The sequence below is a fragment of the Bos mutus genome, chromosome 25 (genome assembly GCF_027580195.1).
Source record: "Bos mutus isolate GX-2022 chromosome 25, NWIPB_WYAK_1.1, whole genome shotgun sequence".
Lineage (NCBI taxonomy): Eukaryota > Metazoa > Chordata > Mammalia > Artiodactyla > Bovidae > Bos > Bos mutus.
In genome coordinates this window covers 6255454-6268205 of record NC_091641.1, presented here as the reverse complement: position 1 = coordinate 6268205, position 12752 = coordinate 6255454, and the positions used below count along the sequence as shown (strand labels likewise).

Genomic DNA, 12752 nt, shown 5'->3' with positions numbered 1-12752 from the left:
GTCTTGAGGACGTTTCCGGCTGACAGAGCGGAGAAGCCGTTCTTCCCACTGTCAGGCCCCAAATAATGACCCAAATAATATGTCATTTTCAGAAGGAAGCCAAGCAAGGCTCAGACACCTAAGGAACCAAAACACGTTGGGAAGGTTTTCTAACCAATCAGCCTTCATGTTTGATTCAATCAAACAAGTGACCAGGTTGAAGTGCCTCTCCCACCGTCCACTCTCTTATGCAGCAGAAGCTCATCCCGAGACCTGTCTCTGGACTGGCCACAGCCCAGGGACGAGGCCCTGGCTGGCTGGCCCTCCCCGGGCCGACGCTGAGGGGCCCCGGGGGGCACTGGGCACGTCCGCGCCCCTAGACTGGTCCCTGCGTCCTCTCCTCCCCTCCCAGGTGCAGCGAGGCCCACGGGGAGCCGGCCGCGCTCCTGCGGCTTCAGCAACGCCCCGCCCGGCCCGCCTACAGCAGGCGCGGGCTTTCAGGACTGCTCTCCTCTGACGGACCTGCTCCCCTGGGTTACAGTTGTTGCCCTGAAGCCTCAGCTCTCTGACAGATTCAAGAAAAGTCATGACTGTGCAGATCGCTGGTTTTCTCGCTGTGAGGGGGAGGGTTCTGCTCATTTCACTCTGTCGGGGGGCTTCCGGACCAGCCACCGGACCTCGGCGCCGTGGTGGTGCCTGGCGTGTGGCTGGACCACAGCTTGCCCGATGCCTCCCTGCTGACGGACATCCAGGCTGATTCCAATTTGGGGAAAAGAGGAATGAAATCATTCTGAACACGTCACAAGTGCTTGCATAAAGTTCTGTCTTCACTTGGGATAAACACCCATGAGTGCAGCTGCTGGGTCACGTGGTAGCTGCACGTTTAGTTTTTAAAGAAACAACCAAAATGTTTTCCTGAGGGGCTGCACCGTCTAATGTTCCCATATCCCAGCATTTCTCATTTTGACACCTGGTAGAGAGGATGCTGCGGAGCCCCTGACTGTGTCTGAGCCCGAGTGCACCTCAGATCCCACTGCAGGAGTTGGAGCCAGGAGGGAGCTGGCACGGTGCCCCTGGGTCCTGGGCGCCCACATCAGCAGGCCGGCCACCATCCCCTGCTGGGGCAACAGGCTGGATGGAGCACAGATCATTTCAGAGCTGCAGGTGCATCTTCAAAGGTAGAATCTTCTGGAAGAAGACTATTCAGGTGTCCTGGCCTTGGGCAGTCGCACTGACAGGTCTCATGGCCAGAATTTTGCAGACTGTTCGTGGACATGCTTTTTGCTGGTACGGCCACCTTGAAACAAAGGGCCCTCCTTAAGATCCCACCTGACTTCTTGCTAAAACGTCCTCCCCCTGTCTTTTCTTCCCCAGGCGCCCACCGGTGACCCCCAGAAGGACCAGTGAAGCAGAGGCTTGGCTAATGAGGAAGTTACAGAGCAGGGGGCCACTGGGCTCAGAGCTCCACAAAGGGCCCCCCAAGGAGGATACGAGGGAGACAGCACAGCAGGGACAGAGCCTGCCAGGGTGGGTTGGACCCTGTGTCCAGCTCTGATCCAGGGTCCCGGCGGCACACACCCTGGCCACCATTGCACCGGGGCTGAAGGTAGAGGGGCAGAGCCTGGTGGGGAAGGGGCTACGCCCCCGCCCTCTCTGTGGTCGGGCTCCTGGCAGCTCCGAAGTGCGCTCTGAGGAGCCAGAAGCCAGGGAAGGACCTCTGAGTCTTGGGGTGCTCGCAGGCTTGGGGGACCCAGGGAGCTCCGCCCTTAAGTCTGGGACAGCGCAAAGAGCACGAGGCACAGTCGGCGGGAGCGGGAGGGGGTGGCCCCCCCACCCCACCCCACCCGTCGGACCACCCAGCGCGTGGCTCCTTCCTCCCCCGCGCCGGTCAGGGGGTCACCGCGAGCCTGCTCTCCGCTCCCCTCGGCCGCTTTACCGGCAACAGGGGCCTCCCCCGCTCCGGGATTGGATGCGAGAGGACGGGTGGGGGCGGGCGGGGGGACCCGGGGAGCCCAGGTTCCCCGCTCAGGCGGAGAGCAGCCGGCAGCGCAGACGCCGCTGGTCCGCACAGGGGAGAACCTCCGCGCAGTCCTGGAGCGCGCCGGCGGGCGGCGCGGAGGAGGCGGCAGCATTGGCGACCCGCAGGCGGCAGGCGCACCGCGATGTTTGACAGCTCGCAGTATCCCTACAATTGTTTCAATTACGACGCCGACGACTACCCGGCGGGCAGCTCGGACGAGGAGAAGCGGCTCACGCGGCCAGCGTACAGGTGACCGCAGGGCCGTGCCGGGGCCACAGGGGTCGCGGGGGCCCTCCTCCGAGAGGAGGCCAAGACCAGCTCGGGCGCGGGAGGGCTCACTTCTCATCCGCACGTTGGGAGGTAGCCGAGAAGGTTCTCCAGCCTCCCCGGGGAAGCCCCAAGTGTGAAGGTGAGCTTCCCTGGTCTGCGCAGAGTTGCGCTGGGAGCTCCAGGGGGGCCCGACTCCAACAACCACCCCCGCCCCCAGCTCCCCGGTGCCCCGGGGAAGGGAGAGCGGAGTGGTCCCCGGGCGGCCCGGAGACTCCAGACGCAGACGCGCTCCGGGGTCCCTCCCCTGCCCCGGCCTGGCCTGAGCGCCGCTGTTTGCAGCTACATCGCACTGATCGCCATGGCCATTCAGCAGAGCCCGACGGGCAGGGTGACCCTGTCCGGCATCTACGACTTCATCATGCGCCGGTTCCCGTACTACCGCGCCAACCAGCGCGCCTGGCAGAACTCCATCCGCCACAACCTGTCCCTCAACAGCTGCTTCGTCAAGGTGAGGCCCCCACCCCCGTGCGGCCCCTGAATGTCCCAGGCCTGTGGACCCCTGGACCAAGGCACCCCTGATTGGGCTGTGGGGGTGCATTTTGCAGCGGCGTGCGCTGCAAAGTTCACGCGTAGCCTTCGCCAGCTCCCCAGCGACGCGCCCACCCCCAGGGCGGGGCATCCTTCCGGGGCCGCCAGGGGCTCCCCAAGAGAGCGCGGTGGGCGGGGCGCCCCGGGAGCCCGCCGCGCGCTGAGCCCCTCGTCCGCACAGGTGCCGCGGACCGACGGCCACGAGAAGGGCAAGGGCAACTACTGGACCTTCGCCGGCGGCTGCGAGTCGCTGCTGGACCTTTTCGAGAACGGCAACTTCCGCCGGCGGCGGCGCCGGCGTGGCCCCAAGGGCGAGGAGGCGAGGGGGGCGCGCGGGAGAGATGCGGGGGCGCCCCCGGGGCCCCCTGAGCCCCCAGTCCCCCGCAGCGAGCCCCCGACCCCAGCCAGCCCTGCCGTCCTGAGGAGGGACGCGCACAGGGACATCAAGTTCAGCATTGACTACATCCTCTCCGCCCCTGACCCCTTTCCCCGGGGCAGGTCACCCCACGTGCACCCCTCGCTGCAGGCCCGCCAGGTGAACCTCCAGCTTTGGACCGTGTGAGAGGGGCTGAGGTGCTCCGCGTCCAGGGCTGGCACCGGTCAGTCTGGAGTGTTCTCGGTGATTTCAGTCCACCTGAAGCAAAGAAGTGCGGTTCTGCCATGCTCCACAAAGTTCACAGACTCAGGCTCAACGCTGAAACCAGCCTGGGTTGGAGGGAAAGACGTGATGGGCTGAAAGGCGCTCACTTCCCTGTTGCCCCATTACCCCTTCAGAGCCTGAGAACTTAAGGGTTTGCTCTTGACTCACCCTGGGATCCTGCCTGAGGGCTAAGCGCTCACGGTCAGGGTCACGTTCACTTAGAGTCAAGGTCACTTCCTAGACTGCTGCGGGGCGAGCTGAGTGTTGTGTGGAGTTGGTGGGCGTTTTCTCTCACTGAAAACAATAAAAGCAAAGTACAGAAGGCTGAGTCAGCTATTGATTGATCCCGTGGACGTGTCCCTGTCACGGATGATGTGACTGGAAGTGACAAGCGCGTCCCGTGTTGTGGGCTGAATATTTGACGGTGTTTAAAAATTTCTGTGCGCTCTTTTTATACAGGAAAGAAGGAAGGGAGGGAGGAAGGAGAGAGGGGGAAAGAGGGGAGGCCCAGATTTGGGACAGCGTTGGGGCAAAATGCACTTTTCCTGATTCTCCTGAGCAGCGAGAAAGCCCTACTCTGGCACGTTCCATCCAGCTGCTTTCCCGAGAAAGCAGACATTCCGGAGCAGACGGCTGACAAATTTCTGCTACACTGTGAGGTACACGGTTAGGAAGTGCACAATGACAAGCATTGGAGGTGGGTGCATCCATTTGAAATGTAAATGATATAATTACTGGGTAGAGACGGGCATTTAAAAAACACAATTATGCACAGTGAAACTATTTGACCAACCTTACCATTTTTCACCAGCCCATTTTTCGCAGAGTTAATTGCTTTCCGTGACTTAATTTGAACATTAGTATGGATTACACCTAATCTGATTCACTAGGTGACGATGATTGGCTAATTTTGTAAACGGCAAAAACACACCCAAGGAGGCTCGCTGTCTGGACTCAGAATTACCATCTTGCTTTATCGGACTTGGAGAAACTGGGGCTGGGGTAGATGAAGGAGGCAGGCACACAAGACTGAATTGGTCAGGAGACACGGTTGCACTCTGGTTCAGAAGGTTCGGAGTTTCATTAAATCACAGTATCCCGATTTTATCCGCCCTGTGAATAGAAACCCCGTGGAGTCCTTTCATGGTTTTGAGAAGATGTGTCTGGCCCTGACTCCAGAGATGAGCACTGGAAGTGATGCCCACTCACGTTTCCCATGCCCTCTCGGCCAGCCCAGGCCACCAACAGGTCAACCAGAGAGAACTGAGGTGTGTAACACGGAGGTCACTGCGCCCTCGCAAACACCCACAGACAGAACTCTCTCCTGGGGAAGCAGCCAGTATTGCTGGGCTCTCGGGTCGGCCAGGCACGGTGCTGAGCCTCCCCGAGGGCCAGCACCCCAGCCCTGTTCCCCTCGCTCCATACAGGTCAGAGACCCGCGGCACAGGGGGCCCAGGACTGGGACACAGGCTGTGACTCTGGGGTCAGGCTTCCTCCATGCCGTGGTCACACGCGAGTGTGTGCATGTGTTGTGTCTGTCTCATCCCTGTTACTTACACGCCGTCATCAGTCATGCTGACATCATTTTAAATTATACCAGATATAATTCAGATGGTCACCGGACACAGCTGGTTCCACACACAAGTATACGACATACAGACTATCTGAGGGTATATTTTTCTGCTTCCAACTGAGCAAATAAAGTTTCATTTCATCTTTCAACTTCTCTTTCTGAGTTTCATTCCAGTGATCAAGCGGCCAGAGCCGAGGGGCGGCAGCAGGCTTCACGATCTGGGTATGGCAGCATTTGCTTTGCAAAGGATATCAATCATGTTTTTCGAAGCAATGGGACATTTTCAATTTGCAAGCATGTGACACCCTTCGACTTCAGAAAGGCTCCCAGCCCTCACAGTGAATGGCATTTAATCCCCAACAACAGAGCAGGGCGAGGGCTGGTCTGACCTATTCAAATGTCGCCTCCACCACGCACACCTGCCCAACGCAATTATAATTAAATACTTTATGCCTCCCTTGCAAATCCACTGATTGATCACCGATACATACATCACCAGCACATTACCCCGAGCAGATGTCTGCCACACGTGCCACGGATCACCGAGTTTCCATTAGCCGGAGCCGGGGCTGTGCGTGGGAGCCGTGAATGAGCCACCGTCATGCAGAGCGCGCTCCTGGGTTGCGGCACCAGCTCGCAGGCCATGGGTGTTGCTGCTCAGAGCAGCTGCCAGGTGGGGGGCCTCCACCAGCGCTGGCGCTACAGGGCGAGGCCCGACAGGGCACGACACCCAAGGGGAGGGAGGGCGCCCCTGAGACGACAGCGGGCGCTGGACAGCAGCCCCCTTCTCTCCAGGGCCCCAGTGGCCAAGCCCACACGCGCACACGAATGGCCTCGTCCTGCGGCTCCAGCAGCCCAGTGAACAGACAAACAGACACCCGGCTCCGTGAAGCAGGAACAGATGAGGAAAAAGGCTCGGCAAGGCAGGGCCCAGTCCCACCCTCCCCACTGCGGGGGCCCAGGCTGCCCGTCCGGGGGGATGGCGCCCTCTGGCCGGGAGGATGGAGGCATCACACTCCCGGCCCCTCGCCCGCTCCGGGCATACACTAGCATGCGAGCCCTCGGGGCAGGACCTGACCTCTCCGCACCCACCCCAACCCCCGGCAGCCCGGCCTCCTGCCCCCAAATCAGGAGGGTCAGCACTGCCTCCCCGGGGCTCAGCCTGGGGTGCGGTCCCCAGCATCACTTCAAGAGGAGCTCAGGAAGGACACAGTCCGTTACTAGTAATTGTATTCGGCCAAATTAATAACAATCCATAAACATTGGCAAAATTGCTCATTTTCATCCCGTTAAAAACCCCATGTTTGTCTGATGTAAGTGGACCTCGCTGTTCTGGAGAAACCGGTTCCCCAGAACCCAAGGCACAGCTGTCAGGCTGACGCTGAGGACAAATTAACTGTCCTCGTGCGTAAATTACGCGTCCCCAGCTTTAGGCAACTTCAGGCCTAGAGTCCAAACAAGATGTAAGCTCACTCAGCTGAAACTCACGGGATTAGATTTATAATAGGCTGAGGGAGGTCGCAAGGCTGTGCCTTTTTTAACAAGCAGAAACCAGGTGGGAGCACTGGGCACCCACATGGCTTTGCTCTGGTCCGTGCTGGGCTCGGGGGCAGGGACGGGAGGTCCCTCCTGGGGGTCCTGCTGGGCCCACACACTCACCCGTCGGGGGGCGGTTCCAGTCCACACCGCCTGCCCAGGAGCCTGGTGTCTCTGGGGCAACCAGCGGGTCCCCACTGCCCGCCAAGCCCAGCGACCACGCTGCTCAGCCCTGAAGAGGATCCAGAACCGCCCTCTCTGCAGACGCTCACGGGGCCTCCAGCTGCTGAGGGGCTCCATGTGCACTGGTGCCCTCCATCACCTCATACGGTCCCCGTCCATCCACACGGAGGTGGGGAGCCACGGACCACGCGTCCTGGGGCCTCGCGGTGTGGGAGACGCGGTGGGAGCAGCGAGCCCCAGCGCCCGAAAGGCCGGCTGCCGAGGCTGACGTGCCTGCTCTCACCGCTCTGTGTGCGGGCACCCTGGACAGCCGTGCCTCACTCGGGTGACCAGGACAGGAGGGCCCGCTCCCCCCGAGAGGGCACCCCACTGGCTCTGGGGCGCAGGGCCCGCACTCCACCCATACGCCTCTCAGCCAGAGGAGCGACTCAGGAGGGAGACCTGGTGCGCCTGGGGGGCTGCGGCGAGGCCTGTCACCCCCCTCGACACAGGTCCAGGCAGAGGGCACTGCCGCTGGGGCTGCTGCGCCCACCAGGCGCCATGGGAAGTCCTGTCTGCCCTGGGCCCTGAGCATCAGGAGCAGAGAGGGTTCCCCATGCGGGGGTGCTCTGCATGTGTCTGAACGCTGGGCATGCACCGGCCAGGGGTGCCTGTCTGCCTGGTGCGCATCTGTGAGCCCTGCTGAGTGTGCATGCACGGTGTGAATGAGTGTACACTGCGTGTGCACGAGGGTAAGCCAAGCATACACCTGTGAGTATGTGTGCTCGGAAAGGTGTGCACCACGAGAGGGTGTGCACACACCAGTGTACACGTGTGAGAGTGTGTCACGAAGCAACACATCGTTTCCAATCCTTTTTATGCCAAGAAATCTGTGTAAAAGCAAAGGTGCCTGGGAGCCCCCAGGTCCGCTGAACAGCTCATCTGCGGAGTGGCTGGTGGGCGTCCCGCGGGGTCTCTGGTGAGACACACCTCCAGGAGCTGCTCAGCAGGACACGGTGACTGCAGCTGATGAATGGGACCAGAGCCGCTGGATGTGAGGTTAGGACATAAATCAAAGGCAAATGTCAAATGCCTTCTAACACCGATCGAGAGGTAACTTGGGGTGGGGCCGCGTGTCGGGCACTTGCTCATGGAGGCCCAGAGAAATTATATCCATAATCACCTCCAGATTGCTGGTGCCTCGCTGCAGATCCAAGCCTCTGTGGCCTCCCAGGTGGGAATGTGTGTCCAGCACTCAGGCCCCGCATCCACGGATGCTGAGGATGCCCAGGACGTGGCGCAGGCACAGGGTCAGGCCATGGGAATGTTCCAAACGGCCCCTAGAGCACACGCACCCTGGAGCACCTCTGAGGAGCCAGACAGAACGCTCAGCAGGCACCGTCCTCCCCAAGACCTCCAGGCACCTCTTCCTGCCCTGCCCTGCCCAGGCCTCGGTGCCTCCTGTCCGCCTGTGGCTGCCAGCCTCAAGCAGGGCACTCCAGTCAGGGCGAAGACCCTCCCCCGGGCCACCGGGCAGCCTCTAAGAGCCAGGATCAGGCCCAGGCCCCGAGCGCTGGGCTGCTGGGCCTCCAGCCCTCACACCTGCAGAGGATGGCAGGCAGGCACACCATCTACCTCATCTCCGAAAGAGACGAGGCTCTCAGTCTGTGTCAAACATTGTTAAACGTAAGCATTAAAACTACTCTTAGAAATCACAGCCCTGTTTGGCCAGATATTCTTCATTTCTTAGCATATCTACAACTGCAGAAAAAAAGGGCCTCTTCCCTGTCTCTCCCTCCAGAGACCCTGACCACGTCCTGCTCCCCACCCAGACTGGGGGTCACCAGCTTTCGGAGCTGAGCATGCCTGCCTGCCTGGCTTTCTGCTGTCTGTACAGAACCAAACAGCAGGGCCCCACTTGGGCACCTTCCCCTCTTGGCCCTGCTAACTCATGCTTGTACTCTGAGACGCAGTGCTCAGGCTGCCTCCTCCAGGAAGCCTTCTCCGACTGCCTTTCCTGTAACCCCTGGGTTACAAACGTCTTATGTTACACTTTGGTCTGGAAGCTCACAGTTTTACACTTTGCATTGAGTTATAGGCTCCACCTTGAATGAAGCTCTGGGCACAGCACCAGGAACGTGTTGTCGTTTGTTTTCTCCATACGGTTGTCTTGGCACCACTAACTCCCTCTCCCCATGGGACTGTGCTAATGTCTTTGTCCAGAACCTGTTGTGAGTGTGTAGGTGTGTTTGTAAGCTCTCATTGTGTCCACTGATTTACTCGTCTATTTGGCACAAACAGCCAACTCATTGGAAAAAGACCCTGATGCTGGGAAAGAGTGAGGATGAAAGGAGAAGGAGGCAGCAGAGGATGAGACGGTTAGAGAGCATTGCTGACTCAATGGACACGAATCTGAGCAAACTCCAGGAGCTACTGGAGGCCAGTGGAGCCTAGCGTGTTTCAGTCTCAAAGACTCAGACGTGACTTTGCGACTGAACAACTGCACCGTATCTACAGCGTTAGCCTCACAATATGTGGGAAGTGGGGAGTGTTAGCCACATAAATTTGCTTTTCTTTTTCAAAGTTGGGTGGGATATTCTAGAGCCTTTGAAATGCCAAATAAATGTTAGAATTGGCTTGTGAATTTCCATGAGAAACCTGTTGGGATGGGTTGGGAGTGTGTTGAAGCATAGATCAGTTGGGGGAAAACTGACATCTTCACATGTAGCTCATGTTTCTGATACCCCTATGAACTGTATTTTTTAATTTTATATCATTGTTTGTGGGAAGTTTACACAATTAATTTTGTATGTGGGTCTTGTATTCCAAAACCTTACTCACTTATTCACGTTTTGTAGTTTCCGTCAGATTTTCTACATAGACGACTGTGTCCTCAGTGAATAAATTCTGAGTTTTATCTCCTAATTCCCAACCCTTTATTTATTTTCTTGCTTTTTTGCACTGGCTAGAAGCTCTATGCAACATTGAATAGAAATGGAAAGAGTGGGTGTCCGTGCCTTGTTCTGATCCTGAGGGGAAAGAATTCCATCTTCCACTGTGATGTGTAAACCCAGCGTGTGCGTGCGATGTTGCGTGAGTCGTGTCTGACTCTGCGTGACCCCGTGGACTGCAGCCCGCCAGGCTTCTCTGTCCATGGGATTCTCCACGCAAGAATACTGGGATGGGTTGCCGAGTCCTCCTCCAGGGATCTTCCCGACCCAGGGATGGAGACCACGCCTCTTAGTCTCCTGCATTGGCAGGCGGGTTGTTTACCTCTGGCGCCACCTAGGAAGCCCTTAATATCCCGCTTGCTGCTGCTGCTGCTGCTAAGTCGCTTCAGTCGTGTCTGACTCTGTGCGACCCCATAGACGGCAGCCCACCAGGATGCCCCGTCCCTGGGATTCTCCAGGCAAGAACACTGGAGTGGGGTGCCATTTCCTTCTCCAATGCATGAAAGTGAAAAGTGAAAGTGAAGTCGCTCAGTTGTGTCCGACTCTTAGCGACCCCATGGACTGCAGCCCACCAGGCTCCTCTGTCCATGGGCTTTTCTAGGCAAAAGTACTGGAGTGGGGTGCCATTGCCTTCTCCGAATATCCCCCTTAGTATCCTCTTAATAATCATAGACTCTGCAGTGACGCCAACTCTCTCATTCCTGACATCATTCCATTTTCCCGATCCATCTACTTAGAGACAGCAGACAGGTGCCAGCACTCTGTTTCCAGGTGTGACTTCTCACCTGGAGGCAGCAGGCACCCCACCTGGAGGTGGGACATCCTTCAGCTCTCAGCACTGAGGAGAAGCCCAAAGCAACCCCAGTCACTTCCCACTATAACTGATTAAGGCCAAGGATTATATGCCAAAACGACCTGTTTCTGCTGTTTCTGCGCTCAGACCCCCCGGCCGGAAGCTCCTTCTGTGATGTGAAGGCCACCAGGGTACACGAGGGCAGGCCGACCACCAGTCCTCTGCGGGCACCAGGTCTACAGACAACCCGCGTCCACAGCAAGTCACAGGGCTGAGCCCCAAGACAGGGCCAGGAAGGGCCCGCCCCATGGAAGAGGCGGGCAGGCGTTCCTGGACAACTGACTCACCTCTGTCTCTTCCGGCAATCCCAAATTCCCAAGGTCACTGCCCTGAGCCACATCCTGGACCCGCCACGCACTCGTTTCTCTGTAGACCCAGGTGGGTAATTCTACCCCACCTTTGCTGGGCTTCCCCGGTGGCTCAGTGATGCGTCTGCCTGCAATGCTGGAGACCTGGGTTCAATCCCTGGGTCAGGAAGATTCCCTGAGAAGGGAATGGCAACCCACTCCAGTACTCTTGCCTGGAGAATCCCATGGACAGAGGAGCCTGGTGGGCTATACTCCATGGGGTCTCAAAGAGTTGGACACGACTGAGCGACTTAACTTTTGCTGAACAAATTGGGTCCTGCCGTGAGCACTCCAGGGAGCCATGGTCAGTGTCAGCCAAGCTCAGGGCACCCACATTCGCCAGGCAGTGTGGCACGGCCTCCTGCAGAGTCCGAGGGCTTTGTGACCGCAGGTCCCTCCGTCCGGGTTCTCACTCTGTCCCAGTCCTGCTCCGTGCCTGCTCTTGGGGAGCCCTGCCCCTGGGAGGGCGCACAGGCCAGGAGGCGTGTGAAGGTCACAGGGCCTGGGGCAACGCCCTCTCCTGCCTGCATTACGTGCCAGGGGCTGACGCCCTCCTGCCTCCAGGACATCTGAGCAGGGAGCCCTTCGGGGAGAAGGCTGATGCCTCAGGGGCCCGAGTGACAAAGGTCGGGGAGCCCTGGGAGATGACGCAGGTGCGGTAGGGTGGGCAGCCGGCCCGCACTGAGAGCTGCGGGAGGGGGAACCCCTGCCCCCACGGCTGCCCCTCAGGGACTCCAGCAGCCTCACCGGCCAGACTGCTGCTCTCTGCTGGAGACCACTGTATGCCCAGCACCCCGTAATTGGATGAGCCCAGCTAAGTTCAGCCAGACGGCAGAGGCAGTGGGATTTAAAATCTGACCTGAGATTTTACAATAAAAACACAAATAACTCAATTAAAAACCAGACCAATGATCTGGACATTTTTCCAAAGGAGATCTATGAATGGCCAAGAAGCTAATGAAAGCATGCTCGACTCCTGGGAACAAACTCAGAGGGTAGAAAACAAGGTCTCAGACAGATACCTGTGCACAGGCCACCGCAGCTCGACTCACGCCACCCAGAGTGGAAAGCAGCCGCACCGCCACAGTGCACGAGCTGGACGAGCACACTGCTTCATCCATACAATGGAACGTTATTCGGTCACGGAAAGCGATGCCCAACACGCGTGAACACACACCAGGAGAAAGAAGCCACAGGCCGTGTCTCGTATGATTCCAGAACAGGCAGATCCACAGCCAAAGAGAGCAAACTGGTGGTTGCCGCGGAAGGAAGGAGGGGAGTGTGGGGGTGACGCTTTCTTTTCAAGGTGATGAAAATGTTCTGGAGTCAGATCGTGCTGATGTTTGTTCAATATTGGGAATGTGCTAAAAACCACTGAACTGTACCCTTTAAAACACTGATTCTTTTTTGTCATGTGGATTATATCTTAATTTTAGAATTGCACACACACACCCTGAGCTGGATGAGATCTCCACTCAGCACCCCAGGCCACAGAAACCGCGAGCGTGTCCCTGGCTGAGCGCTAGCTTCCTTGTACCTGAGACCGGGGTCATAATCCTGACTCACAGGGTTGTTGTGCCAACCCAGTGTGATAAGGCATGGAGCGCCTGGTCCTTGTGTAAACGGATGAGATAATGCATGAGAGCTGACGTGAGCCCCGGCCCGCGGGGCGTGCAGAACGCGCCACCTGGCCCCGTGCCCGGCACACCTGCAGCGACTCGGGCCTCACACCTGGGAGGCGGCCTTGAGCCGACCTGCCACGGCCCGCAGCAGCGCTGCCAGCCTTTGAGCCCACCCTGGCTCCTCCAGGCGGCCTTCCCTGGCGCTCTCCTT

The 12752-nt window shown here is 58.5% G+C and overlaps 1 protein-coding gene across 1 annotated transcript; it reads left to right on the top strand.

Annotated features, from left to right (window-relative positions):
• Positions 1-2035: 2035 nt before the first annotated feature.
• FOXL3 (forkhead box L3) lies at positions 2036-3805 on the top strand. The gene is made up of 3 exons (XM_070362443.1): positions 2036-2248; positions 2609-2777; positions 3039-3805. Exons 1-3 carry the CDS (start codon positions 2142-2144, stop codon positions 3417-3419), a joined length of 657 nt encoding a protein of 218 aa, XP_070218544.1. The 5' UTR covers positions 2036-2141; the 3' UTR covers positions 3420-3805.
• Positions 3806-12752: the final 8947 nt, after the last annotated feature.

Coding starts and splice junctions, on each gene's coding strand:
- FOXL3 (XM_070362443.1), top strand. CDS start 2,142: ATGTTTGACAGCTCGCAGTATCCCTACAATTGTTTCAATTACGACGCC. Junction 2,249..2,608: donor CTCACGCGGCCAGCGTACAG/GTGACCGCAGGG, acceptor CGCTGTTTGCAG/CTACATCGCACTGATCGCCA. Junction 2,778..3,038: donor TCAACAGCTGCTTCGTCAAG/GTGAGGCCCCCA, acceptor TCGTCCGCACAG/GTGCCGCGGACCGACGGCCA.